At 38.5% G+C, this 26,012-nt stretch overlaps 1 protein-coding gene across 3 annotated transcripts in view; it reads right to left on the reverse strand.

The window, feature by feature from the left end:
- Positions 1–26,012, reverse strand: part of WDR7 (WD repeat domain 7) — a 361,817-nt gene that overhangs the window by 248,784 nt on the left and 87,021 nt on the right. For all 3 annotated transcript variants that reach the window (XM_030292358.2, XM_030292360.2, XM_030292357.2), the window contains 2 exons: positions 7,894–8,663; positions 6,499–6,587 (listed from right to left, as the gene is read on the reverse strand). In XM_030292358.2, the coding sequence (XP_030148218.1) occupies positions 6,499–6,587; positions 7,894–8,663 (859 nt within the window). The remainder of the gene's footprint in view (positions 1–6,498; positions 6,588–7,893; positions 8,664–26,012) is intronic.

Here is a 26,012-nt window from a genome sequence, read left to right on the forward strand (position 1 = left end):
AATAAAAACTACAAAAATAAGCTTAATAAACCGCAACCACAAGAAACATAAAACTACACCAAGAAGCCTCATAAGCAAATGGCTCAAAACCAAATAAAGAGAAAATCTTTACAACAAGTAGTAAAAAAACCTTTTTAAATGTTAGTTATATACAGAGATAGATACAAATGGCATCAGATTTCTTGTCAAAAACAATGCAAATGAGAAGACAATAAAGTAACATTTCTAAAGTACTGAAAGATACAAATGGTCAACGTAGAATTCTATACCAAAAATATCTTCCAAAGTCAAAAGCAAATAAAGACGTTTTCAGACATAAAGCTGAAAAAACAGCAGACCTTCACTACAAGAAATGTTAAAGCAAGTACTTTAGACAGAAAAAAAAAAAATTATACCAGATAAAAATCCAGATCTATACAAAGGAATGAAGAGCAGCAAAAATGGTAATTACATAGGTAAATATATATGGTTTTTGTCTATTTAAATCTCCATAAAATACAACTGACTATTAAATAATAGTAATACTTAAGGTTTATAATATACAAAAATGTAAATTACAAGACAAAAATCGCACAAGGGCCAGGAAGTAAAAAATGCAAGTAAAACATTTTACAATTTTTATATTTAATGTTAAATGGTAGGGGCACCTGAGTGGCTCAGTCAGTTAAGCATCCAACTTTGGCTCAGGTCATGATCTTTGATTGTTCAGAGTTTGAGCCCCGTGTCAGGCTCTATGCTGACAGCTCAGAGCCTGGAGCCTGTTTCAGATTGTCTCCCTCCTTCCCTCTCTCTCTCTCTGCCCCTCCTCGACTCACTCTCTCTCAAAAATAAACACTAAAAAATTTTTTTTAAATGTTAAATGGTAATAATACCACTTAAAGGTACACTGTGATAAGTTAAAGATCTATGTAAACTAGAAACTCTAAAATTGCCACTAAAATAACAAAAATTTAGCTTATAAGCCAATAAAGGAGATAAAGTGATATAATAAAAAAAAGATTCCATTAATCTCAAAAACAGCAGAAAAAGGAAAAGAAGGAACAAAGAAAAAATGAAACAAGGAGAAAAAAGAGCAGAAAGATGGACTCAAACCTAGCCATGTCAATAAACACATTAAATGTAAGTGGTTTAAACACTACAGTTAAAAAGCAGGCCATGTTGTCTATAAAGAAACACACTTTAAATGTAAAGATGCAAAATGGGTGAAAAGTAAAAGGATGGAAAAATATACACCATGCTAATAATAGTAACCAAAAAATGCTAAAATGGCTATATTATTATAAACAAAGTAGATTTTCAAAGCAAAAGATATTATCAAGGATAAAGAGATCATTTCATGAGACAAGTAAAAAAACAAAAAAAAGTCAGTAAGAAATAACAATTCTAAAGGTTTATGTGCCTAATAAGAGAGATTCATAAAACATGAAGCAAAAACTAACATACAGATGCAAGGAGGAGTAAAAAAAATCCACAATCACTGCCAGACTACTCAGGAAAAGAAAGAAAATTCATAAATTATAAATAACAGAAATGGGAGAGGGGATATCTTTTCAAATCCTACATATAGGATACTAAAAGAAAAATAAGAGGATATTAAACTTTTTGCCAATAACTTTGACACAAACTACCAAAGTTCACTCAAGATGAAATAATAATTAAAAAAGAAAAACATCTAAATAACCCTAATCTATTAAAACATCTAAATTTGCAGTTAAGACCCTTCCCATAGAGAAAACTCCAGGTCCACATACTTTCACTAGTGCACTAGATCAAACAACTAAGAAATAATATCATTCCTACACAAACCCTTCCAGAAAACACACACACACAAAAGGATAACATGCTAACTCCAGCATTATACTGTTACAAAATTGAACAAAGAACATTAACAGAAATGAAAATTGTAGACCAAAATCCCTCATAAATGTAACAAACTCTTAACAAATTTTAGCAAATTATATCCAACAATCCAGAAGAAGAATAATTCATCATGACCAAGTGTGGTCTACCCTAGGATCACAAGGTTGTTTTAAAATTCAAAAGTTCATGTACTTTGTCTTAAGAAAGTAAAGAAGAAAACTCATTTGTTAATTTCAAAAGATGCAGAAAAACCATGTGACCAAGTCTAACATCATAAAAAATTTCTCAACAAACTAGGAAGAGAAGGTAACTTCCTTAACATCCTCCTCATCTAAGAAGAACCTGCAGCTAACATGATACTTAATAAAGACTGAATGCTTTAACCCATGGTTGGGAACAGGCAAAGATGTCTACTGTAACTTCTTCAATTCAACATCATGCTCTAACTCCTTATCTGCGCAATAAGGTAAGAAAAATAAAATGCACTGTCTCAAAAGAAGTAAAATTGTCTTTATTCACAGATGACATTATTTTGGGCATATACTCTGAAGAAAGAAGGGATAAAAATTGGTAAGTAACCACCCATGTTAGAAAGTTAAAAAAAAAAAAAAAAGCCTATTAAATCCAAAGAATGTAGAAGAGCTGACTTCAGTGAAGTTGGAAAAAATATGCACCAGAAAGGATACACAAAGACACAGTGGATTCATTAAAATAACTAATAAGGTTCATAAGCCCCTGATGAGACTGATCAAAAAAAAAGAAAGAAGATACAAATGATTAACATAAGAAATAAAAATGGTGACATCACTACAGATATTAAAGAAATTTAAAAGATAATATATTTTCCTAGGACAGCAAATTTAAAAGAACTGGAAAAATCACTGAATATGAATTAATGAAACAGACACAAGAACAGAAAATTTGAAGTGTCACATGACAATGAGAGAAATGAAACCCAGAATTTAAAAACTTCCACCAAAAAAACCTCTAGATCTAAATCCAACCAATTCTGCTGCACGTTTATGGAAGAGATAATGCCAATCTTATTCAAATTCTACCTGAAAATAGAAAAGGAGGAAAGATCCCTTAATCAACTTTTTGAAACTTGAGTAATGTAATACTTTATAAGGGCATCAGAAGAAAGGACAAGTTTCTTCTGGGAAAAAAATTATATATATATATATATATATATATATATATATATATATACATGTGTATATATATATATGTATACATATACATACATATATATATATATACATACACTGCAACTATATAAGACAATAATGCATCACAACAGATTAAATGGAAAAATTATATATTCATCTCAAGATAGAAAAAGCATGATAAAACCCAACATACACTGAAGATAAACACTTAGCAAAGGAATAATGGAGAGTTAATTTCTTAGACATTACCAGTAAGAAGCATATGGGAAATATCAGAATTATGAAAGCTTAGAAATTTTCCCTTTGGGAAAACACTGGGAACAGAAAAAGTATCCCATATGACTGTCCATAAAGTCCAACTAATCTACAAATAAAGTATTACAAATAATAGTTGCATTTAGCATGACTGCTTGATACAAGGTCAATATATAAAAATCATCTGCATTTCTGTGCCAGAGGCACAGAAAACAAAATATCCAATACCAGTTACAAGAATATTTTTAAAATCCATATCTAGGAATAAATCTAAAGTATGTAAGACCTCTACACAGAAAACTCTAAGAGTTAACATAGCTGTATCAGACCTAAAAAAAATAGGAATAGGGCTGAGTTGAATATGTTAAATATACTGAATGAATGAATCCCACAAAGATACTAATTCTCCCCAAACTCATCTACAAATTCAATAAAATGGCAGTTGAAATCATAACAGGTTTTTGTAACAATTAACAAACTAGCTTTAAACTGACAACTGAGAAATTCAAAGAAACAAGCATAGCCATAACATGATTTAAGAATAAGGTGGAAAGACTTGATCTACTGAATACCAAGTTTTATTACAAAGCTAGAGTAATTAAGGCACAAGGATACACAAGCAAATCAATGGGCACAAACAGTCCCAGGAACAAATCATATCAAAGAATATTTAATGGGGGCGCCTGGGTGGCTCAGTCAGTTAAGTGCTCAGGTCATGATCTCATGGTTTGTGAGGTTTGTGAGTTCAAACCCTGCGTTGAGCTCTGCGCTGTCAGTGCCTGCCTGGGATTCTCTAAGAACATTTTATTTATGCCAAAGATGGCACTGCAAAGCAGTGGGGAATGAATCGTCTCTTTAATAAATCATGCTGGACTAATATGGTATTATATGGAGGAAAAAAACGAAACAGGACCCCTGTTTCCCTTTATACCCAGAACTGAATTCTAGGCAGATTGGAGATCTAAATAAAAAGGGGAAAACAAAAAATCTCCTAAGACAGAATGGCCTCGTGATATCAGGGTAACTTCTTAAACAGGACACAAAAATATTAATCATAAATGAAAAAAAAAAGTTATATTAGATTCCACTGAAATGGAGAGTGCTGAATTTCAAAGATAGGCATGAAAGGCAAATAAATATTTACAATACATATAACAGAGGGCTCATATTAAGGACAGTCACAGATCAACCCTTACAAGTCATGTTTTTAAAGACAACCTAATAGATACACAAGTTGGACAGGCACTTCACAAAAGAACATATAAATATGAGCAATAAACATACAAAAAAGTGTTCAACCTTAATGGAAACTGGTGAATGTAAATTAAACATATGAGAGCCTACTATACACACACCAAGATGGCTAAAGTGAAAAAGATGGAAAATATTCAGGGTTGGCCAGCATATCTCACCGGTGGTGTATGGGAGTTCTTGCCCCATATCCTAGCCAATGCAGCATTTTCCATCTTTTCCACATTAGCCATTTTGAGGGATCCGTATTAGTCACTCACTTAGGAAAACATGACAACATCTGCTAAAGCTGAAGATAAACGTATGCAGAAATCCCACTTTTAGTTATAGACACAACAGAAGTACTCATAAGGTACATTAAGATCCAAATGCAAGAATGTTCATGGGATTATTTATGAAAAAGAAAAACTGGAAACAATTCAAATGTTTATTGATAGGAAAATGGAGAAACTGTGGTCTATTCATTCAACAGAATACACTACTCCAATAAAAATGAACAATGAAAATGAATAAACTTTAGTCAAATGCAACATCACCGATAAATCTCACAAAAGCCAAATACAAAACGATACATAACTCCATGCTTGACTGAATTTATATAAAATTCAAAACACAGACAAAATTAAATAGTGTTTAGGGATTTAAACTTACATGGGTATAACTGTAAAGGAAAGAAAAGAAGGAATTTCCCAGAAGTCAAGATAGTAGTGACCTTTGGAAGGGGGCATACGATTGGGAGGGAACATACCAGCAACTTCTGGAGCACTGGCAAAGTTCGATTTCTTGTCCAACGCCATAGTTACAAGAGTGTTCAGCATGTAAAAGGACTCACTGGGCTAGTTATTTCTGTTCTGTGCACTTTTCTGTACATATATTTCACACATACACAAGTATAAAGTTGTCCAACCAAAACTTTTCTGTAACACACAGTTATAATAGTTTATATCAAGTTTAATCAGAGGAAGGGCAAAAAGAGGGGTGAATATGTAGGGTTGGAATAAAGGATGGGAGGGAGTTGAGAATGTGGGAGCTTTTCTTCCATAATGGCAAGCCAATTTAAACTGAAAAGCAGGCATATATTTAAAGACAGTAAATACTAAATAATAAGCTAAGAGAGAAAAAAGTACTTGTCCTAGGGAAGAGAAAAATTGTAGATAAAAAGTTGGAGGCCTATTGTTTATCTAACAAATCTTGTAGAACTATTCACGGACTCTTTAAATCCGAAAAAACAAAACAAAAACAAAAACAAAACCTATGGAAAAAAGAAGACCCTGAAAGTCAGCATTTACAAGCAGAACCTTCAGCATCCCATCTCCTGCTCACTTCTTCACTTCTATCACATTCTGAGAGCCAGCATTAACGCTCGGCCTGAAGGGAAACTCTCAGCAGACCTGACCCCCAACTCTGGTTGCCTCATTTGCTACTCTTAAAATGAATATAAAAGATAATAATGGAAAAGAAACGCAACATTCACTTCCACCTCCTACTGAAAAAGAAAGCTACAGACAAAAGTTAAAGTATATAACAATGTAAACAAAAAGAAAGGATTTCCACTTGTGGATTACAAGGCATGAGCCGCTGGTAAAGAGCAGAAGAGCTACAGTATGAAAATGTGAATTTCAACATTTCTAAATGTAGTTTAAAAATAGGTATCACTTTTAAACTCAGCACACACAATTAACACACTAGTGTTGTCAAGTTAAGGTGCCCCTAATGCATAAAAATTAGGTCAAAGACAGTACAATAAAATTATGTGAAATATGCTCATTTATCAATTTCTAAATAAACCTGATTTATTTTTAACTGACATCTTAATTATCCACATTTACATCTGGAATATAACAACTTTTCTCCCTTTTAACAATGTGAGACAAACAAAATGTTATGATTACACATTAGCTATGCCTCCTGAGTTCCTACAGCTGAAATGTCAGGTCAATTACTTAATAAGATTTAATTTTACCTTGTTTAATCTGTCCTTGCACAATATTACTGGAAGTTGGAGGGGAACCCCTTGCCTTAGAAAGGTCTGGGGTGCTTGGTCGAGGTGGCCTTTAAAAAGAAGAAGAAAATATATATATACTTTCATATTTTCATAAATCTGAAACCATTTAAAATATTAAACTTCCTAGTCCCAAATGAATTGCAAAACACATACAGAACATTTTCAATTTACTTTTCAAAAACCAATGGTTTTTTCCTGCGTCGTACCTATTAACATTTTCCTTTTCAAATTTCAATATATTAAATGATTAGCAAATAGCAAGTAAAAGTTTGACAACTACAATCTGTGCTTTATGCTAGTTTAAGGAATATTTATGAATAGCTTAATGTGCTACCACTGACAAATAAATATCGTAATTAGTCCTTCACTCTTCAATATTAGCATGCTGAGATTTCAGCCCTTCCTCTATCACTGGTCAAACGAATTCATGGAACAATACTTTGAGTTTAGAAGAATTCATCCTTAAAATCTGAAAAAGGAAGTAAGGCATGAGAAATCTTGGACTCCAGAGGCTATGTGTCTCATTTTGAATTCTAGCTCTACCACTTAACTACTTGTGTGACCTTGGACACATTACTTGACCTGAGTCTCAGTTTTCTTATCTGCAGTAAAAGGATAATAAAAGTACCTACCTTACAGGGTTAAGAGCATTAATGAGATAGTGTCTATAAAGTACTTGCAACAGAACCAGTTACAAGGTAAGTACTACTTAAGTATTTGATTTTTTAAAATTTCTCAATATGATCAACTCTCAATAAAGTATAATAAAACCAGTTTCAAAAGCTATCTTCATGACTTCTGGAAAATAGGTAATAGCAAATCAGGTTAGGCATTCCTGAAATACTAAAATAACACTCTCCTACAATTAAAAGCTGTTTTCTCTTTTCCAATTGAAAAATTCTGACTATACTTCTCACAAAATTCTGAAGCCAATTACCGAACACCTATCTTTCATTATATATGTCACAGAGAGAAGAAGCATTTCAATCAAATACACATTTTGAATTAAATATCAATGCAAACTTTAGGTAGCTACAATCCCAAGATTATATTCACCAAAGACCTAGTCTATAATTCATTTATTAAAGCTGAACTGATACCTACTCCCTTGTTCTAAAATTTTTTTGGAATAGCTACATTGTATCTGAGTGAAGGTTAAACTGTGCGATTTTGTCATGCTTTAAATCATGCATATTGTGTTTTAAAATTTAAAAGAGAAACACTGAGATAATACAATAATGTTAAGGTGGGCAGAGCCAAAAAAATAAAAAACAGCGAGAAAAATAACACAGGGTTTTTGTTTTGTTCGTTTTTTTGAAATGTGATAATAAAATCAGACTATCATGGTCACACCTGGTAGGACCCTTCTTCATATGATCACCAATAAACGTTGCGTTGGTCATACTCATTAACGTATTTGCCAAAGATATGATAGACAGTAGATGCTGGGTGGTGACGGCTCGGGACACTCCGTAAGTTCCCTTTCCTGCGCCCTCGGCTGCTGGCAGCTTCCTTCCTACTTCCGCTTTCCCATGTGATAGTTTACGAGCAGGCTGATTATAACCAGGAAGCATCAATGACATATGACCTCCTCGAGACAGGAGACCAAAAGATACTGTGCAATGGGGTTTCAGCATTCCAAGGCGATCAAGACAAACTTCATCCAGAACTTCATTTAAACCCCAGGCGTGAAGACAGGACATGAACAATTTTGCAGTGTCCATTGTTAAATTATATTCTAATAGGGTCAATGGCTTAGATTTGCTGGCCCGGTATTCTGGATCGCTTTCTTCCCTCCTCTGCCTCATTATCTCCTCATCCTCCTCTTCATCATCAAGGAGATGTTCCTTTATGTTCTCTTTGATGGTTTCTTTCACTTGTTGGAAGAGAACTGCTGCTCGTTTTCCAGTTAGAAAAGAGCCCCCTTTGTCTGAACTGCCAGATGCTTTTTGCAAATTCTCTGGGGAAATAAGCGCGGTATTCGGCCTAGAGGCTTCTTCAGTCAAGAGTTGAATAATCAACGCTTCCACATCAAAGAAAAGCACATGTATGTCCGGATCTGTTAGGTTTGTCTTTATTGCTTGAACCATCAGGGAGTTATGGGAATATTTAGGTAAATTCCCCTGCAATAAACATTTTAAAAAAATGGTTATAATATAAAACGTTTAATTTCATACATCCATTAATGAATAATAAGTAGTGGAATCTGAATGCTTATCAAGCTGTCTTTTTAGGTACGTCTATCATTAAAAGCAACACACGAACTTTGCCAATCAGCAGCATGTAAAAGATATGAATTTATATGAGAACTTTATGCTGAAATAATTAGAAAACTGTCCATTTTTAAAACAAGAAAATTTTGTTATTAAGCAGGGAGTTTTTTTACTCAAAGAACAGACTAAAAATAGTTTCAATAACTTCTGTGCAAAGTCTATCTCTGGGAATGAACTACTGGTCTACCTGACAGAAGAGGCCACTTGTCACTCATGGCAACTCATCCCTTTAAGTTGCTGTACCATCAAATTCCACCTTCTTCTACTTTACCTTCACTCTCTCCCTGTTCACAGATTCTTTTCCCTCAACAGACAATGGGCTCAAGTCTACCCAGACTCTAACAAAAAGTGCTATCCTTTGACCATGCCCCTCTCTTCTACTGATCTCTCTCTCCCCTACAGCCCCTATTTCCAAATACATGGAAAGGAGCAGGGTAATCCAAGGCAACTCTCAGTCCCACTCCTCCTCGAGCTCTTTGGAGTATCTGACATTGTTATCTTTGCTGGGTGAGTGACAAAGCATAAATCACAAAAATAAAAAGCTCTCCCAGCTTCCTGGAGAACACCTTCCCGGTGAGCCTTCTAATTCTGACCACCCTTCTCAGTCAGCTGCCTTGAAAACTCATCCTTCCTTCCACTTTAGGACTAACACTTGTATGCGGATGGCTCCCTAATTTCTATCAGCAGCCAGACCAGCCTCCTGGAGTTTTAATCCTCTAATCACACTGCTTGTATCTAGATGTCCCATAGCACCTCATCTTAATACGTGATGACCAGCCTGCCACTGCAGTACCTCCCAGACCATCAGTGGAGAATCATTCCCCTTCCATTGTGTCCCCACATCGAGACCCTTATTTTCTCCTCTCAGCAGGGTTCACTGCCCCTAGTCTCTCCTTATTCCAGTCCACCTCCCTGGAGGCACAAGACTTCTTTCTGATGCACAGATCCAATCACATCACTCTTCAGTCAAAAAGCTGCCACTATTATGGATTATGAAGAGAAATGGAAAATACAGATTAAAAACTAAGTCAAAATACAGATGAATAGATTTGATCTCAAGATGAGAGAGGGCTTTCTAAACATACTTAAACTTAAAATTCACTACTGTAAAAGCAAGAGGCAAGAAACAGGAAAATGTGCCAAAAATAAGACTGATAGAGTTACATTCTATACAAATATTTCTTAAAATCAGCAAGAAAAATACTAATGCCCAAATAAAAGGGGAATACCGTAAAGATCAAGGACACCTCCCAGTAAAAGAAACAAAGAATCAATAAATATAGGGAAAAACCAGCTCAAACTAGTTGTCAGGGAAATAACCGTTAAAATTCAGCAAGTAGTGCTGGGAAAAATAGACAGCGACACGCAGAAGAATGAACCTGGACCACTTTCTTACACCAGACACAAAAAGAAACTCAAAATGGATACAAGATACCATTTATAAAATCAGCACACAGTAAACACTAAAAACTACTTAACTTAGCTATGAGTATAGTGAAAGTCAAACCCACATACTGCAGGCATGAATTTAAACAGGAAACTTCTAGAAGAGCAATGTGGCGAAATACACTGCAAGCCCTTAGACTGTTTGATCCAGTGCAGTTATTTCTAGAACCCGATCTTACATAGTCAGAAATACAGACAAGGATTGATGTACAAAGATGCTCGGTGAAATGGTAGCCATTATTTTAAATTGAAACCTAAGTAATCTAACAATAAGGAAACAGGTAAATAATTTAAGGGTAGCCATATAACAGAATAAATACTGCAATCACTACAAATCATGCTTTCTGGGCACATTTAACCACATGACAAAATTTCCTGTTCCAATTTTAAGTGAGATAAAATTATACACACACATACACACACACACACACACACACACACACACACTATGGTTCTGATTTCATTTTTTTTAATATATTTATTTTAAGAGAGAGAGCACACATGAATGAGAAAGGGACAGAGGGAGAGACACAGAGAATCTCAAGCAGACTCCAGGCTCAGCATGGAACCTGACAGGGGGCTTAATACTACCACCCTGGGATCATGACCTGAGCTGAAATCAAGAGTCAGACGCTCCAATGACTGAGCCACCCAGGCACCCCTGATTTCATTTCTTTAATGCTTAAATATGTATTTGAGCATGGTGAAAAACACTGGGAAGAAATACAAGAAAGTGTTAGTAATAACATTTTGTGATGGAATTACAGAATATCTTTTCTTTACATTTCTCTATATTTCTTAAAAGGTATATAGTCAATATATATTATTTTCATAATAACATTTTGGGATGGAATCACAGAATACTATTTCTTTATATTTCTCTATATTTGTTACAAGGTATATAGCCAATATATAGGATGTTCATAATTAGAAAATAAAACTCTAGGAGGAAATACAAAATCTTTCAGCACAATATTCAAGGCCCATTACAGTTGGACACTGAGTACTTTTCCAGCTTTGACAAATCGGCTCCAGCACCATAACCACAGTCCCTCCCCCATTATTCCCATTATTCCTTTTATTTATTCCTTTACCCAAAATATTCTTCTTTGTTCTATTCTAACCCCTGTTCTTCCACCAAGCCCCGAATTCTCCCAAGGAAAGTTACTTCGCAATGAATTCAGTTCCCACGACACTTTACATCTACTATACGTCATTAATGTGTATGTCTTGGCTATATTGCTGTAATCATTTTACATATTTACACTTTCCTGTATTCTATGGGAACTATGTTTTACTCATCTTATGTAACCTGATCAGAGTACCTAGCAGAATGAACAAAGAACATTATAAAAAGTTGACAAAATTATTTTAAATTGTTAATCTACTCTTCTATCATAAAATTGTAACAAATCCCCTTTAACTGGTCTCTCTTCTTTCTCCATCCTTCTCCCATCTATGTTTCTTTCTAGCTGAAGGGGCTTCGATAGTGTTTTATAACCCAAGGACACAATCTTTGCAAAGCAAAAACTTCTCTGCAAACATAAAGTGTCCTCCAAAATATACTACTGCTCCTCCAATGTCATCTCTAACCACAACCCCTATATCTTTTACCACAACCCAATTAGACCACTTGAACCTGCCAGAACCACGCACTTTCGAGCATCTGTACCTCTGCACCGGTCATGCCATGATGATGCTCTTTTCTCCTTCTCCTCACAGCCCCTCATGTCCTACTTTAGCCATCCTTCAAGAAGCGTTTTCCAGATGCTAACGAGAACTACGGTGGTGATCATTTCACCATATATACAAATATCGAATCATCACATTGTAAACCTGAAACTAAACTAATGTATGTCAATTATACCTCCATTAAAAAAAAATCTTGGGGCGCCTGGGTGGCGCAGTCGGTTAGGCGTCCGACTTCAGCCAGGTCACGATCTCGCGGTCCGTGAGTTCGAGCCCCGCGTCGGGCTCTGGGCTGATGGCTCCGAGCCTGGAGCCTGTTTCCGATTCTGTGTCTCCCTCTCTCTCTGCCCCTCCCCCGTTCATGCTCTGTCTCTCTCTGTCCCAAAAATAAATAAAAACGTTGAAAAAAAAAATTAAAAAAAAAAATCTTAAAAAGTCTCAAGTGGCTGCTCTTCCAAAAATTATTTCCATAATCGTTACTAATTCTGCCTCCTTTGTTCAAACCTCTGTTCTGAACTGAATAATGTTCAAAGGAAGGTAGAAAATAAACATTATTTCTACATTGCACCCTAAGAACCTACAGAGCATAAGTAATATAAATTTATATTATACAAAAGATGAATTTAAAAAATCAAGACTGTCTCAGTTTCAATCCTGTATTTAATTCATTCATTATGCATTTGCCTATGTTTGTGCAAGACCCTGGACGTACAAAAACGAATGAGATGGTTTTGTAGTGATGAAACTCACACCTCACAGTTAGACCATGGCATGTAAAGCCGCTATGACAACATAGTTAAGAATGGTGCCATAAAGAAAGGGGACTGACTGCAAGGTACGAAAAGGGACAACAGAGAAAGTACCAACTCTACCTGGGGTGCCCAGAGACAGCCTCTCTGAAGGGGTGACTTGAGCTACATGAAAAAACAGAAAGATGGCAAAATGTGACAAAGGGCCAAGGCAGGGCACATCACAGGATGGATACTGATGAAGCCCCAGATGACCAAGATGAAGAAGGCACGAGATGGTTCACTTAGAGCTCAGAGGTCCACACTGAAGCTGCTGAACTTTGTCTTGCAGGTTCGGGAGTCATTAGAGCAGTGCTTTTCTCAGAATCATCACGGTTGCTTGTTGAAATGCAGGTTCCTAGGACTGCTACCAGGCCTACTGAATTAGTATGAATAGACCAGAACGGATCGGAACCTGCCTAATGAGAACCCCAGACAACTTGATGCAGTATAGTTTGAGAACTATCATCTAAAGCCCTTAAAAGAGTAGAATAACATGACCAAATTTAATTTTATAAATGTTCATCCACCAGCAACGTTGGCTAAAAAGAAGCAAGACCGGAGTCATGAATATGAACTGGGAGGAAGCAGAAACCAAGCAGATGAGGGAACATAAAAGTATGCAACAATACCGAGAACGCAGAAGGTGGGATGGGTTGAAGAATGTGCACATTACCCTCTTATTCCTAACGCCGCTGTACCTGGTATTTGTTTTTCAAACGCTGAGTGTCATGTCAAACACGACGCTTAATGCTTTGTACCTACTGACATTAATTTGAATGATGCATAAAGTTATTTATAATACATTATACCTGATATATTATTGATAGGAAAATTATTATTAATATTGATAGCTACCATATACTAAGTTGTCGCTTATGGCCCAGGCACTAGGCTAGGCATTAGGTTCATTCTATCAGGGAAAAAGGTAAAATATCATCTTATATTAACATTAGTTAGACAGACATGACACGATATATGAGGGAATAGGTAATAACAACATCAGGCACCAAGAGCCCCCCACAGTACATTAGTAAATACTGTCTTTCCAGTAAAGATCTATAAAGTTCAAAATACAAAATAGGACAAAGAGAGATCATTACTACCAAAGAATATAAAACCAAACATGTTTGCTAAGGAAATTATCGAGGCAGCAAGAGTGGCTTGAAGAAAAAAGAAGGCAAGAGTGAGGACACGAGATCGGCTTTTAAGTTCTCTCCTCTGATGTCAACCACCTATGTGCCCCTTTCGGCACCCTGAGATCCGCCCTGGGATCTCCACTGAAAGGTTTTCTAGTGTCTGGTACCATGATATCTGGATGTGATTGTGTGCATCTCCTCTTATCACAACCTCTCAGTGCTGCTGATTGTGTCATTGTCACAAAAACTGTACCTAAGAGCAATCCACAGTCAGAAGAAGAGGGTAAAAGAAAAGAAGAAGGTAATAATAAAAGCAGAGGAGAACAGAGGGAGATGGAAGGAACGAAGGAGAAAATGACTCATCCTCTAAGTCCTGCATATGACCTGTAATACCTGACATTGGATTTTAAGGACTTAAAGGCTTATTACAATAAAATATAGGTATCCAGCAAAGTTGCGAGGGTAAGACTAAGCTGAGTGCATGGAGACAGCAGGGCTGATCACAGATATGTCAGATATTCTAATATGTCACACTAAGATAAGCTGAAGGAAAATGAAGAGAAACATCTATCCAACTCCAAGGGTCCCTTGGCTTAATCCTAAAATGTACATGGCTAGAGCAAAGTAATTCATTCCAATCATCTTACAGTCTTAGCCATTTCCCATACTGGCTACCTAATCCTGGAAATTCCTTAACAGGAACGTTAGTACACTTGCTCTGCCTGCCACCTTTATTAAGAACATTTGAAATGTGTGCTCGCAAATTCCCTTTTGTATCATCACGGCAGAAGATAAAATTCAACAAATATTTGTGGAGTTTCTATCATATGCAAGATGCTTGAAAGAAAATAAAGCCTTTGTACTCAAGGCAATGATTTCAAAACTTACCTGGAAAAGGGCAACAAGAAAAGCTAAGTTATAAAGTATATACAAATAAAATGGTCCCAAAGCTGCTAGTAAAACTCAGTGGTAAATGCAAAATACATACACACAACATACTTAAAAACCTAGTAAAACATATATTTGACATTTTCATTGTAAGTGGTAAGCCTATTACAATGTTATGTTTTCTGTACAGGGGAAAATACACATTTAGCCATTTCAAGTATTAAATAAAGAAATTGACTTAAAATATTACAGAACCACAGCAATAGGAAAAAATTATTGGACTGCTTGCTCATCACTGAAAGTGAACCTGTGGCAATTACATTAAGAGTAGCAGGTAAAACTGTATCTCAAGTGAAAAACTCAAGGAAAATGACAGAACTATGATCAGGAGATTGATCCTTATTCGAGCCTGGGTCATTTTCAGTACATGAGCACATATGCACATCATGAGCAGCCCCACACCCCCTTACCCCTGCCCCCCACAACAAGAAAACAACTTATAATCCGCAGAGGAGAAAACGTGGGTGTATTCTTGTTATCTAACATTGTCATCATTATAGATTTGAATATATGCTAGGTTAAATCACGTCTGCTGAAACATTTGGTAGCTTTGTCCCCTAAAACCAACGTTACAATGGTATTTTGAGCATCTGTCCTTTTATCCAGAAATTCAGAACACTGGCAATAACTTTACCCTTGCACCATTCATTCACTTCAATGGCTCTGATTTAAAAACTTACTTATTTCTGAACCATTTTTTAACATCATAGTTTTCAGGACTATTTCTAAAGTTACCTAGTAAAACAATTTATTATTTTTCCTGAAAAAACATGGGTCTAATCTGTATTACAAAATAGTCCAAATTTGTACCTAAATGTAAAGCTGATTAATGCCAGCTGATTTTGATGCTAATGTGCAAAGCAAAAGAATACATGGTTTAAAAAAGAAAATCTGAATCCACTTTGAAATCAGAGATTGAGGATACCAGGACTAGGAAATGTTATATAACATATTCACATACATGTTTGTATAAATATCAATACTGAGTCCTAACACAGAACATAGGAAAAATATGTATTTGGCAAATAGTAATATAATATTTTACAAAATAATTATTTATGTGTCATTTCCAATGCATGTTCTAAATAATTTTTAATTTCCTAACTATAATATAAAGAATTGGTTTGTTACCTAAGAATGTTTTGGTAGGAAAAATTAAAAAATAAAAATTTTAGGAGCACCTGGGTGGCTCAGGCGGTTGAGTATCCAACTCTTGATTTTGGATGGGGTCATGATCTCAGGGTTCAGAGGCTCAAGCCCCATGTCGGGCTTCGCACTGACAGCATGGGATTCTCTCTCTCTGTCCCCTTCTCGAAATAAATAAGTTTAAAAAAATTATTCTTGATTATGGATAGGATATTCTATTGAATAAAGAATGTTAAAATAACTTCTGAAAATTCTGAGGCATAATGTTACATGCAAAAGAGTCAATGAATAAAAACACACTGATGTCTAAACGTGCTTTAAAAATGTTCTAAAATTAGGGCGCCTGGGTGGCTCAGTCGGTTGAGCATCCAACTTCGGCTCAGGTCATGATCTCGCGGTTCGTGGGTTCAAGCCCCGCGTCTGGCTTTGTGCTGACAGCTCAGAGCCCAGAGCCTGTTTCAGATTCTGCGCCTCCCTCTCTCTCTCTCTGTCCCTCCTCGGTCGCACTCTCTCTCTCTCTCTCAAAAATAAACAAACATTAAAAAAAAAAAGTTCTAAAATTAGCTGAGGGAGAATCCCATTATTGCCTATAAACATATATGGTTTTAATGTTAACAATTTTAATTACAGTTGACCCTTGAACAAAATGGGGGTGAGGGGCACTGAGCCCCCTCCTCCTTGCACGCAGTAGAAAATCTAAGTGTAACTTGTGACTCCCCCAAAACTTAACTGCTAATAGCCTATTGTTGACCATTACTGACAATGTAAACAGTCGATTAACACATACTGTAGCTTATGTGTATCATATAGTGTATTCTTACAATAAAGCTAGAAAAAAATCATAGGAGAAAATACATTTACAGTACTATACTGTATGTACTGGAAAAAAAAATCCACGTATAAATGGACACACAGCTCAAACATGTGCTGCTCAAGGGTCGACTGCATTAGGAAAAAGGTAGCAAGGGAGGGAGGGAGGAAGTGGAAAGGATTAAGAAAATGCGTTAAGCCTGAAATGGGTATTTGGTGCCCTCTGCTGTCAGATTGCTGTTACTAACGGGAACAGAATCCAGCCATTTAAGTTTCAAACAAGGAATACACTATCTTAAATATTTGGTTTCGGATAGGAGATTTTATGACAAGGTATGGATACAGTACACTCAGCTTATGTCATTTCACGGCCCTCTATGTGTTTTCATTAACAAGCATATTAAGAAGCATAAACCAAAAGGGATATTTAACCTGAGAGGTTTTAAGGTTTGATACTATACAGTAATTTATTTCACAAGACATAAATAAATGTAGATCACTCAAAAGTATAAGTATTAAATATAAACACTTAGGCCATGCCTTTTATAGAGAAAATACCTTCTAAAGGTATTTCTACAGGCCACATTTTAACTGGATAATGTTTGAGTAACAATAATATCCAAATGGTATTAATATATTAGGAGATTAGAAGATTAACACATGATGGTTCCACAATACCAGCATAAAAGACATCGAGTTGTAACTGTTCCCAAAGGGCCAAGTCACCAAAGTCACAAGACCAAGAGCCCTGGGCGCTAGGGCACCCCAGTCCCCCATTAGACAAACCTTTACATGAATCACTTCATGCCCCTTGTATTGATTCTTCTGTCTTCTAAATAAAAGAGAGATGTCACAAACAGCAAACAGGTAACAAAACAGTATCCCTTTCACTGGTAAAATGGGGATAATAAAACCCAGCTCATTTTATCTCAAATGAATGTTAAAGACATGCGTGAAAAGTCTCAACCAATTAAAGTAACTGTTAAAAAGGGGGGGGGGGAATCTATTTAAAAAGGAAAAAGTGCTCCAGATCTAACACGTCCTCCTGGGTATTCCCAACCCTTAACACAGTTGTGAATGAACAGAAATGAGAGGATATTCTGGGAGGCCGACTTGACGAGAAAAAAAGCGAAGACTAATAACGGCAAATGAACAGGAGACAAGAAAACCGCTTTAATCCACCCAGGGTCACAGTGGTGAGCAATCTCAAATTTCAGAAATACTCACACTCAAGTAGATTCTAACCTAGGAGAGTCTTAACCCTCTTCTCCCATCGCTGCAGGGCTCGGCACGCGCCTCCCACGCTCTGCCTGGTCAGCCGCACGCAGTGTTTCCTCTGCTGGGGATTTCTTCCCACTCTGCCTCCCGACACCAAGCCTCTACACGAGTAACTCTCTTCAGAGAAGACGGTCTTCCCACAGCTCCCCAGGCCAGTCCTCTCCTGAGGACGCCCTCCCACTTGGTTCACACCTTAGGTAACAGAGTGTTCACGGTGATGAGCTGCACACTTGTCTCCCTCATCAGAGCAGGAACTCGACAGGAGGCCCCGATGGGTGTGGACGTGATTCATGAACTCTCCAGCCGTGCTAGCTCGGGGCCCAGCTTACAGTACACACTCAAGGTGTGCTGAATGAATGAAATCAATCATTCAATCAAGACTGTTAAACCAGTGTGTGAATACCTACTGGGATAAACGTGTTAAAACATGTTGCCCAGTTGACTTCATTACCATCTTATTACCTCCACTTCAAAGCTAAAAACAAATGGAAGCTAGGAGGTCGGCCAGTCAGTCACACAGGTCACACAGCTGTCAACGGTTAAGACCGAGGAAGAAGTCAGGGTCCCCTGGTATCTGCCACACATTTACTTGGCGACTATCAAGCAAGAGCTTCTCAGCATTAGTTCGGCAGAGATTCTAGAGTTGGGGTGGGGGTGGGGGGGTGGTGTGAGTCCACTCCATATTAATCAACCTTAAATTCTGGGCTACTCAGTGATTCAGTGAACAGCTTGCTGGAAACACAAAGAGGAGTATCGAATGGCCCTTTGAGGAGCTCTCGGGGTGACAGAGCAGCAGCCCTGGGCCAGAGGTGACGTACTCTTCATCCTCAAGGCAGTGTCTGGAGGCATCACTGTGAGTCACCACTGGGAGAGGGTGCTAATGGCATCTAGTGGGTAGAGGCTGGGGACGCTGCTTAAACATGCCACATTGTACAACACAGCCCCCGGAACGAAGAATTACCCAGCCCCAGATGTCAACAGTGTTGAAGTTAAACCCTGATACACGGAAACAGACGTGGAAGCAAATATATCTCCTTGTTTTTGTGTATTGGTACAAAAGAACTAGTACTGAGAAAGAGACATAAACACGAGTGGCAGAGGACCAGAGAAGACACAAGTGACTGACTGCTAGACTCAGCAGCATTCCTGAAAACTTCAGGAGCCTCTGTGGGGACGGTGGTCACAGAACCGGGGCTCAGGAGAGCTCTGGGAGTAAGCCGGGTGAGTGGGAGCCAGCCGGGGAAAGGTGGGGTAAGGGGGTGAGGGAGGCACGGGCATCCCAGGCCCACCAACTAGTAAGTACCACGTTTATCAAAATACAGACCGGGGAACACCAAGTCACGTTACACCGTGGACAACTAAAATCCTGATTTACGCCGCAAATCCCCTCCTTTTGTCTTTGCCTTTCTTTTTTCTACCTCTTTCCTTCATAGCCATCCACTGCCCTGAGACAACATCACCTTCACCAAGGCTGACTGCTGCCGGGTGGGAGTGTGAGTACAAAAAAATAGGTATTTTCACGCAAACTAAGACAGAGATGTGTGAAGGGCCACGGAAAGGTCTCTGGATACGCTTTGTCTGTTCCAGGCTACCAAGAGAACAGTATAGAACTCCAGCCACAACCACTACAAGCCAACTGCACTTTTTATCCTTGGACATCGCAATCAACTGCCTCCCTGAAATTACTATTTTTCCATCCAGGGCTAATGTTAGGTTCCACACCACAGCACAGAAGTCATCTTATGAATGTCATACCCGAAAGTTTTTTTTAAATTTTAAAATCACTGTCACTGGCTCAAAGCCCTGCTTGCCATCCCTCATTCTGGGAGATTTCACCACCCGTGTAGGTCGGTGATTTTGAACTTACGGTCTGCAACCCCGCGTGGGCAAGGGGCCTCCTAATGGATATAAAAGGATTCAAAGTCGGAGGGCAAATGACACGATGTTAAACACGGAGTCACTTAGTAATAAAGGGAGTTAACTGTGGTTATATGTGCTAATTATGCTACAGTGCTATTTTTATTTTTTTGCTATTTATAATTTGAAGTTCCTATAGGACTACAGCATTCTAGAGTGTCAGTACTGAATTTAAATGTCATACAACCATGAAATATAGAGCATTGGTACAAACATTCGACTGCATACGGACCTATGAGTTTCCCAAAAAAGAGAGGTTTTGATATCAGCACATCATCAGTGCTGGTTTTCAACTGCTGCCATTCTCGCTTTTAAATAAGTTCCCGTTAGTTTCATCACTTTGTTTTGCATTTTTTATTTGCATCCACAATGTTTTTGCACTGTTATTTTCCAAGGACAAGAATAAGACAGGTTTGTGGCTTATTGTTAAATCAGACACTCCGATCCCTATCCCCCAACTAGCCTGCCAGATGGCACCGCCCCGTCTTCTCAGAGTTCTGACCCCGTGAAAAGCAGGAGGTACTGGGACAGTGGGCTTCGGGGTCTTCTGTGCCAAAGATGGAGAACACGCTGCCCTCCCAACTCCTTGGCTGTTTTGACTCCAGTCCCCTTCAGCGGAATGTGTCCTCACCTCAGGAATCTTGCTCACTAGTATCTCCACGCTGATCACAATCTTCTGTAGTTCCAAATATTCCACCACACCTGCTCTTCAACCTTCTGCAGCAGTGGTTTGCACCCTGCTGCACATTAGAATCACCTGGGAAAATTGGCCGCATGCACACCAACTTAGTCAGAAAGCCACGAGGAGGAGCCAGGCACTGGTAGTTTTTAAAGATCCTCAGACGATTCCAATGTGCAACAAACAGTTTGGGAACCATTATCATAGAGGCATTCAGTCCCTGGATTCCAGGATTTTTTCAAAAGCTATCAGCCTCGTCCTCCCTCCCACTCCTTCCCTAACAAGCCCAGAACCTCTGGTTAATCATATCAATCAACCTCTTATAACTACCCTCAGTGCCCTTGAACCTCTGCATTACAGAGTTGCAGTTCAGGAGCCGTGACAACATGTACCTTCTACTTTTTCCTAGACCTTTTACTATAGCTAGTTACAGCTACAAATACAGTCACTCCTCTTACTCTTTCTTCGCTTCCCCTCTCATTCCCCCATCTGTCTCTCTCACCAAGTCCCGACCCAGGTTCTTGCTCCCTCCCTCCCCACAATCTTACCTGTAACTTCTTGGAGAAACGTGAAAGTTTTAGGAATGTCCTCTCTTCAACTGCCATCCATTATGCACAGAAACCTACACCCACCAGACACCCAGCCTGTCTTCCCGCCCTTCGATTTCAGAAAATAAAGTCTTCCTCCTCTAGGTCAAAGCCAAACTCTTTCCCTCTGCCTTTGCAGTCCACCACTCTCTCATCCCCTGGGAACCCAGCTTCATCAAGTACTGCCCCCTTAGCCTAATGTGGACCGGCCCTCTCTCTGCTGGCTCTTTAACCCTAATCCACAAACATTCCCACGTGCCTGCCAACCTGCATTTTCCCCTATTCTTCCTCTTTCCCCTATCACACTTTTCAAAAGTATCCTTTTGCTGTCGTTTGTTTCCACGCTTCCCATCACTCCTTAACCCATGGCAATCCAGCTTCTGGCCCCAACATCCTGAAGAGCCCATTCTGGAAAAGGGTACTGGTGACCTCAATGACAAACATATTTCAGTCCTTCCAATACCACACATCTACTGCCTCTGCCACAACTAATCACTCACTACCCCTTTCAAAAGTCTTGATTCCCTCAGTCTACGAGTGAGCCTATTCTCCTGGTTCTCCCACACTCTTGACACTTCTCCGAATCGTTTCCACTTCCTCCCCTTAAGGTTAGTAGCCCGAGAGTCTATCTCAGCCCATTTGCTACCTCTGAATAGTCCCATGGCCTTCGATGGTTTTAAGCACCAGGTATATGTGGGAGATTCCTCAACCTGTATATCCATCACCACCCCCCCCATATACGAAGCAGCTCATCACCATCCCCCACAAAACCGGCTCCTACGTTCGATAACACATTTGAGAGAGCCGATTTCTATTCAACCACCCAATAAGAAAACCTGTGGGTCCGCCCCGCTTACCACCTGTGCCTCATTAATCACTCAATTCTTGGAGTCGATCTCTCCTCTACATTCCCTCATATCTGATGCACATACCGGCTCTCATATAAAATTCTCTTTGAAGGAAGGATTCCAGTGCTAATTTTTCTTTTTAGGTGTGAAAGCCACTGAGATAAAAGATAAAGTTTAAGCACCTTCACATGGTACGTATGGACCGGTCTCATTTCACAGACCTCCCGCCTCTCCTCTCCTTGATACTCCAGCAATGCTGAACACACACGGTACTCCCCGCTGCCCTCTTTGCATCTGTCACCTGATTACATTCTACTCATTCTTCAATGTCTCCTCCTCCAAGAAGCCAGTCCTGATCACCTCAGGCTAGTTCAGGTCTCTGCAATACCTTCTGCATTTCTCAGCCAACTCACTCACTCCACTGCCTTGTATTTATCTGTTTACGTTTCCTGAGGGTAAATATCATGTCTTATTCATTTTGGCTCTCCAGGGCCAAACCCAGTAGCTAGTAGTCAATAAATGTTTACTGAACTAGACTGATTCAATTATTTTCTAACAGAGGCTATAAAAGTCAAGAAGTTTCAAAATCTTTTATATAGTCTAATAAAGAACAGCTATTTCAAGCATATTACAAGAAATTATTTCTTTTTTTTTTTTTTAAATTTTTTTTTTTTCAACGTTTATTTATTTTTGGGACAGAGAGAGACAGAGCATGAACGGGGGAGGGGCAGAGAGAGAGGGAGACACAGAATCGGAAACAAGGTCCAGGCTCCGAGCCATCAGCCCAGAGCCTGACGCGGGGCTCGAACTCACAGACCGCGAGATCGTGACCCGGCTGAAGTCGGACGCTTAACCGACTGCGCCACCCAGGCGCCCCAAGAAATTATTTCTTACCCAAGGTACTAACACATTAACACTTAGCTACAAATCTTTATATTTCTATCACATTACTTCAAAATACCTTGAAGTTCCCAACTAAGAGTTAAATATAAAGTAGCATACGCAAGGGCTGGAAAGATCTGGCTGTTGAGAAGGTCACAGGGTTAAATCTATCTACTGTTCCTATTCTCTCAGCAGTCTGCCATTTGATTTATTATGTGAGATGGTAAAAGGAATTTCCCCTTCGCTGTATCTCACAGACATTATTCAACAACCTAAATTTCTTCTCAGGTATAGTGTGGTTTGTTAATGTACTTCCAAGGAGAAACAAAACTGTTTTGAATTTAAAACCATCATAGAACAAGACTGGTTTTTTTGGTTCAGAATAATATGATGAATTACATTCAATATGACCTAGGAATTCCATTCATAAACCCACGGAACACCTATTACGTGCAAAGCAGAGGGCCAATAAGGCACTAGAGCCACAGGGCTTGGTAAGTTTCAAGAAGGGGAGCTCCCTTGTCTATGTCATTATTTGATGGTGTTATGTCTCATTTACGGATCCTTAAAAAGGGAAGAGAACAAAAAATCCTGTAATCATCAAAAAATATAGTAAGTTCAATTAAATATTTAGTTAGCTTTGAGAGTTTAGTTTTATCCCTTAAATGTATTCATAATAACTTACAACTTGTTTCCCTCGAACTGGAGAAAAAGTTGGAGGAAAGATAACCTGAGTTGGAAATGTTTAAAGCATTCATTACAAACTCCATGAAACATGCACACATGATGCAAGTGTACAAGGGCACACACACACAGAGATGAGCACACACGCACTCACAGCCTACATACGGTGTACTTTCTTATGCGGGTGAGACTACCACAAAAGGGAGGTAAAGGCAAAGAAAGAGTAAGAGACAACAACAGAATTAGGACACAAATATGTGAAAGGAATGCTAACCACTCTTACGGAGGTAAGAAGGATGACTAATGTAATATAATGGCTGGATTGTGGAAGAAGGATGGAGAAAGAGGAAAAGAGAAGAGGAGGGTGATGGGGCAACTGGACTCCATTGACTTTCTTGTACTTTCTGGTGCCTGTGATAACAGCAATGTAATAATGTATGTTCAGAAATTAATCCCATTACCTTACTTACATACCTGTGCCTAATCAATAACTTTAACTCTTTTCATTTTATTTTTATGGTTCCAAAAAAAATTCAAGCTTATTCCTTAAGGAGTCTCTTTACCAAAAGCCTCACGTTAAATTCCAAAATTTTCATTCTAGAAATTTTTTTTTTTATTAAAATTTTTTTTTCAACGTTTATTTATTTTTGGGACAGAGAGAGACAGAGCATGAACAGGGGAGGGGCAGAGAGAGAGGGAGACACAGAATCGGAAACAGGCTCCAGGCTCTGAGCCATCAGCCCAGAGCCCGACGCGGGGCTCGAACTCACGGACCGCGAGATCGTGACCTGGCTGAAGTCGGATGCTTAACCGACTGCGCCACCCAGGCGCCCCTCATTCTAGAAATTTTTAGAAAGCAACTGACAAACAATAGAGAGGGAAGCGGTGGCAAAAAAAAAAAAAGAAAAAGAAAAAAAAAAAAGTCCCTGATTGTTCACTATAGAATCTGAAGTCATTTTCTCTAACCACTATGTTGTGAGATTGTGGGATACGGGCAGTAGGTGGGTCAATACATGAGGAAAATTCCAGACTGAAGGACTCTGTCACCTGCCAGTAGGTTAAGGATGTTCTCACACAAACAGCTTTAAATTAAAGCCCACAGGGGCGCCTGGGTGGCTCGGTCGGTTAAGTGTCCGACTTCGGCTCAGGTCATGATCTCACGGTCCGTGAGTTCGAGCCCCGCGTCGGGCTCTGCTCTGACCGCTCAGAGCCTGGAACCTGTTTCAGATTCTGTGTCTCCCTCTCTCTCTGCCCCTCCCCTGTTCATGCTCTGTCTCTCTCTGTCTCAAAAATAAATAAATGTTAAAAAAAAATTTAAATTAAAGCCCACAACTGATCCAGAATAGAGACAATATATGATATGTAATCACAGATATGCCTCATCTAGTTCAAATAATAAATACACAATTAAGATTTAAAAATGAATGTTTAATACAATTTCTCCTTAACTAATTCATTATTGAATTTTACAATTAACATCAAGAATACAGAAACTCAAAGGGATTCTGGAAAAGATCACGGCACTGATGGAAGCGTAGTTACTGGATTTTTCCAAATCCTCACATAAAGAGAGACACAGCAATTAGATAAGATAACCGAAACGCAGTAAGAACATTTCAACAAAACAAGTTGATAAAATATATCCACAAATCCCAAAACTCAAGCGGATGGAAAAACCCACCAACAGCTACAAGGTCTATCTGTTATCAGGCACCTCCTTAGGACGAAGGAAAGGGAAGTGGCGAGGTATGAGACAGATCTGATAGGAAAACCCCAAAATGCTGACTGACGGTTATCAGAAAAACATAATGGGGCCCATTTAAAAACAGCAGCTGAACCTGGGAGAAGTTTACCCGCCTCAACAGCAAGTGAATGCACGGGCCACGATCACAAAGGCTGAGGCACGTGGCAGTCCCAGTCCACGGGCAACACGACTACATCAGGGGTCCCTTTGGCAAAGGCCCCCAGGAATGAGAAACTGCTAAGCATGCAATCAAAACTGCCAGGTAATTCCCAACCCCCCCCCCCCCAAACAAGAGGTGAGGAACGGTGTTAGGAGAGCTTAGAAAGCAAGCCACCATATTTTCGAACCACATGAAAAATAGAAAAGGAAGTTTTGGGAAGTTAGAAAAATGATCTGAATTAATCATTCAAAAAGTCCAGGAAAAATTCTTTTACAAAAGAGGTGAGCAGTGAACAACAGAAAAGTATTGAGGTCAAATTATTATAATTAAAAAGAATTAAGAACCAGAAGGCAAAACACAGATATGCTCAAAATGCAGATAAAAATGAATGTGCTATTTCTAAACAAGCTGATGAACACTTTTAAAATGATACTCAACGTGAAAGAACATATGA

This window comes from Lynx canadensis, chromosome D3 (assembly GCF_007474595.2).
Source record: "Lynx canadensis isolate LIC74 chromosome D3, mLynCan4.pri.v2, whole genome shotgun sequence".
Classification (NCBI taxonomy): domain Eukaryota; kingdom Metazoa; phylum Chordata; class Mammalia; order Carnivora; family Felidae; genus Lynx; species Lynx canadensis.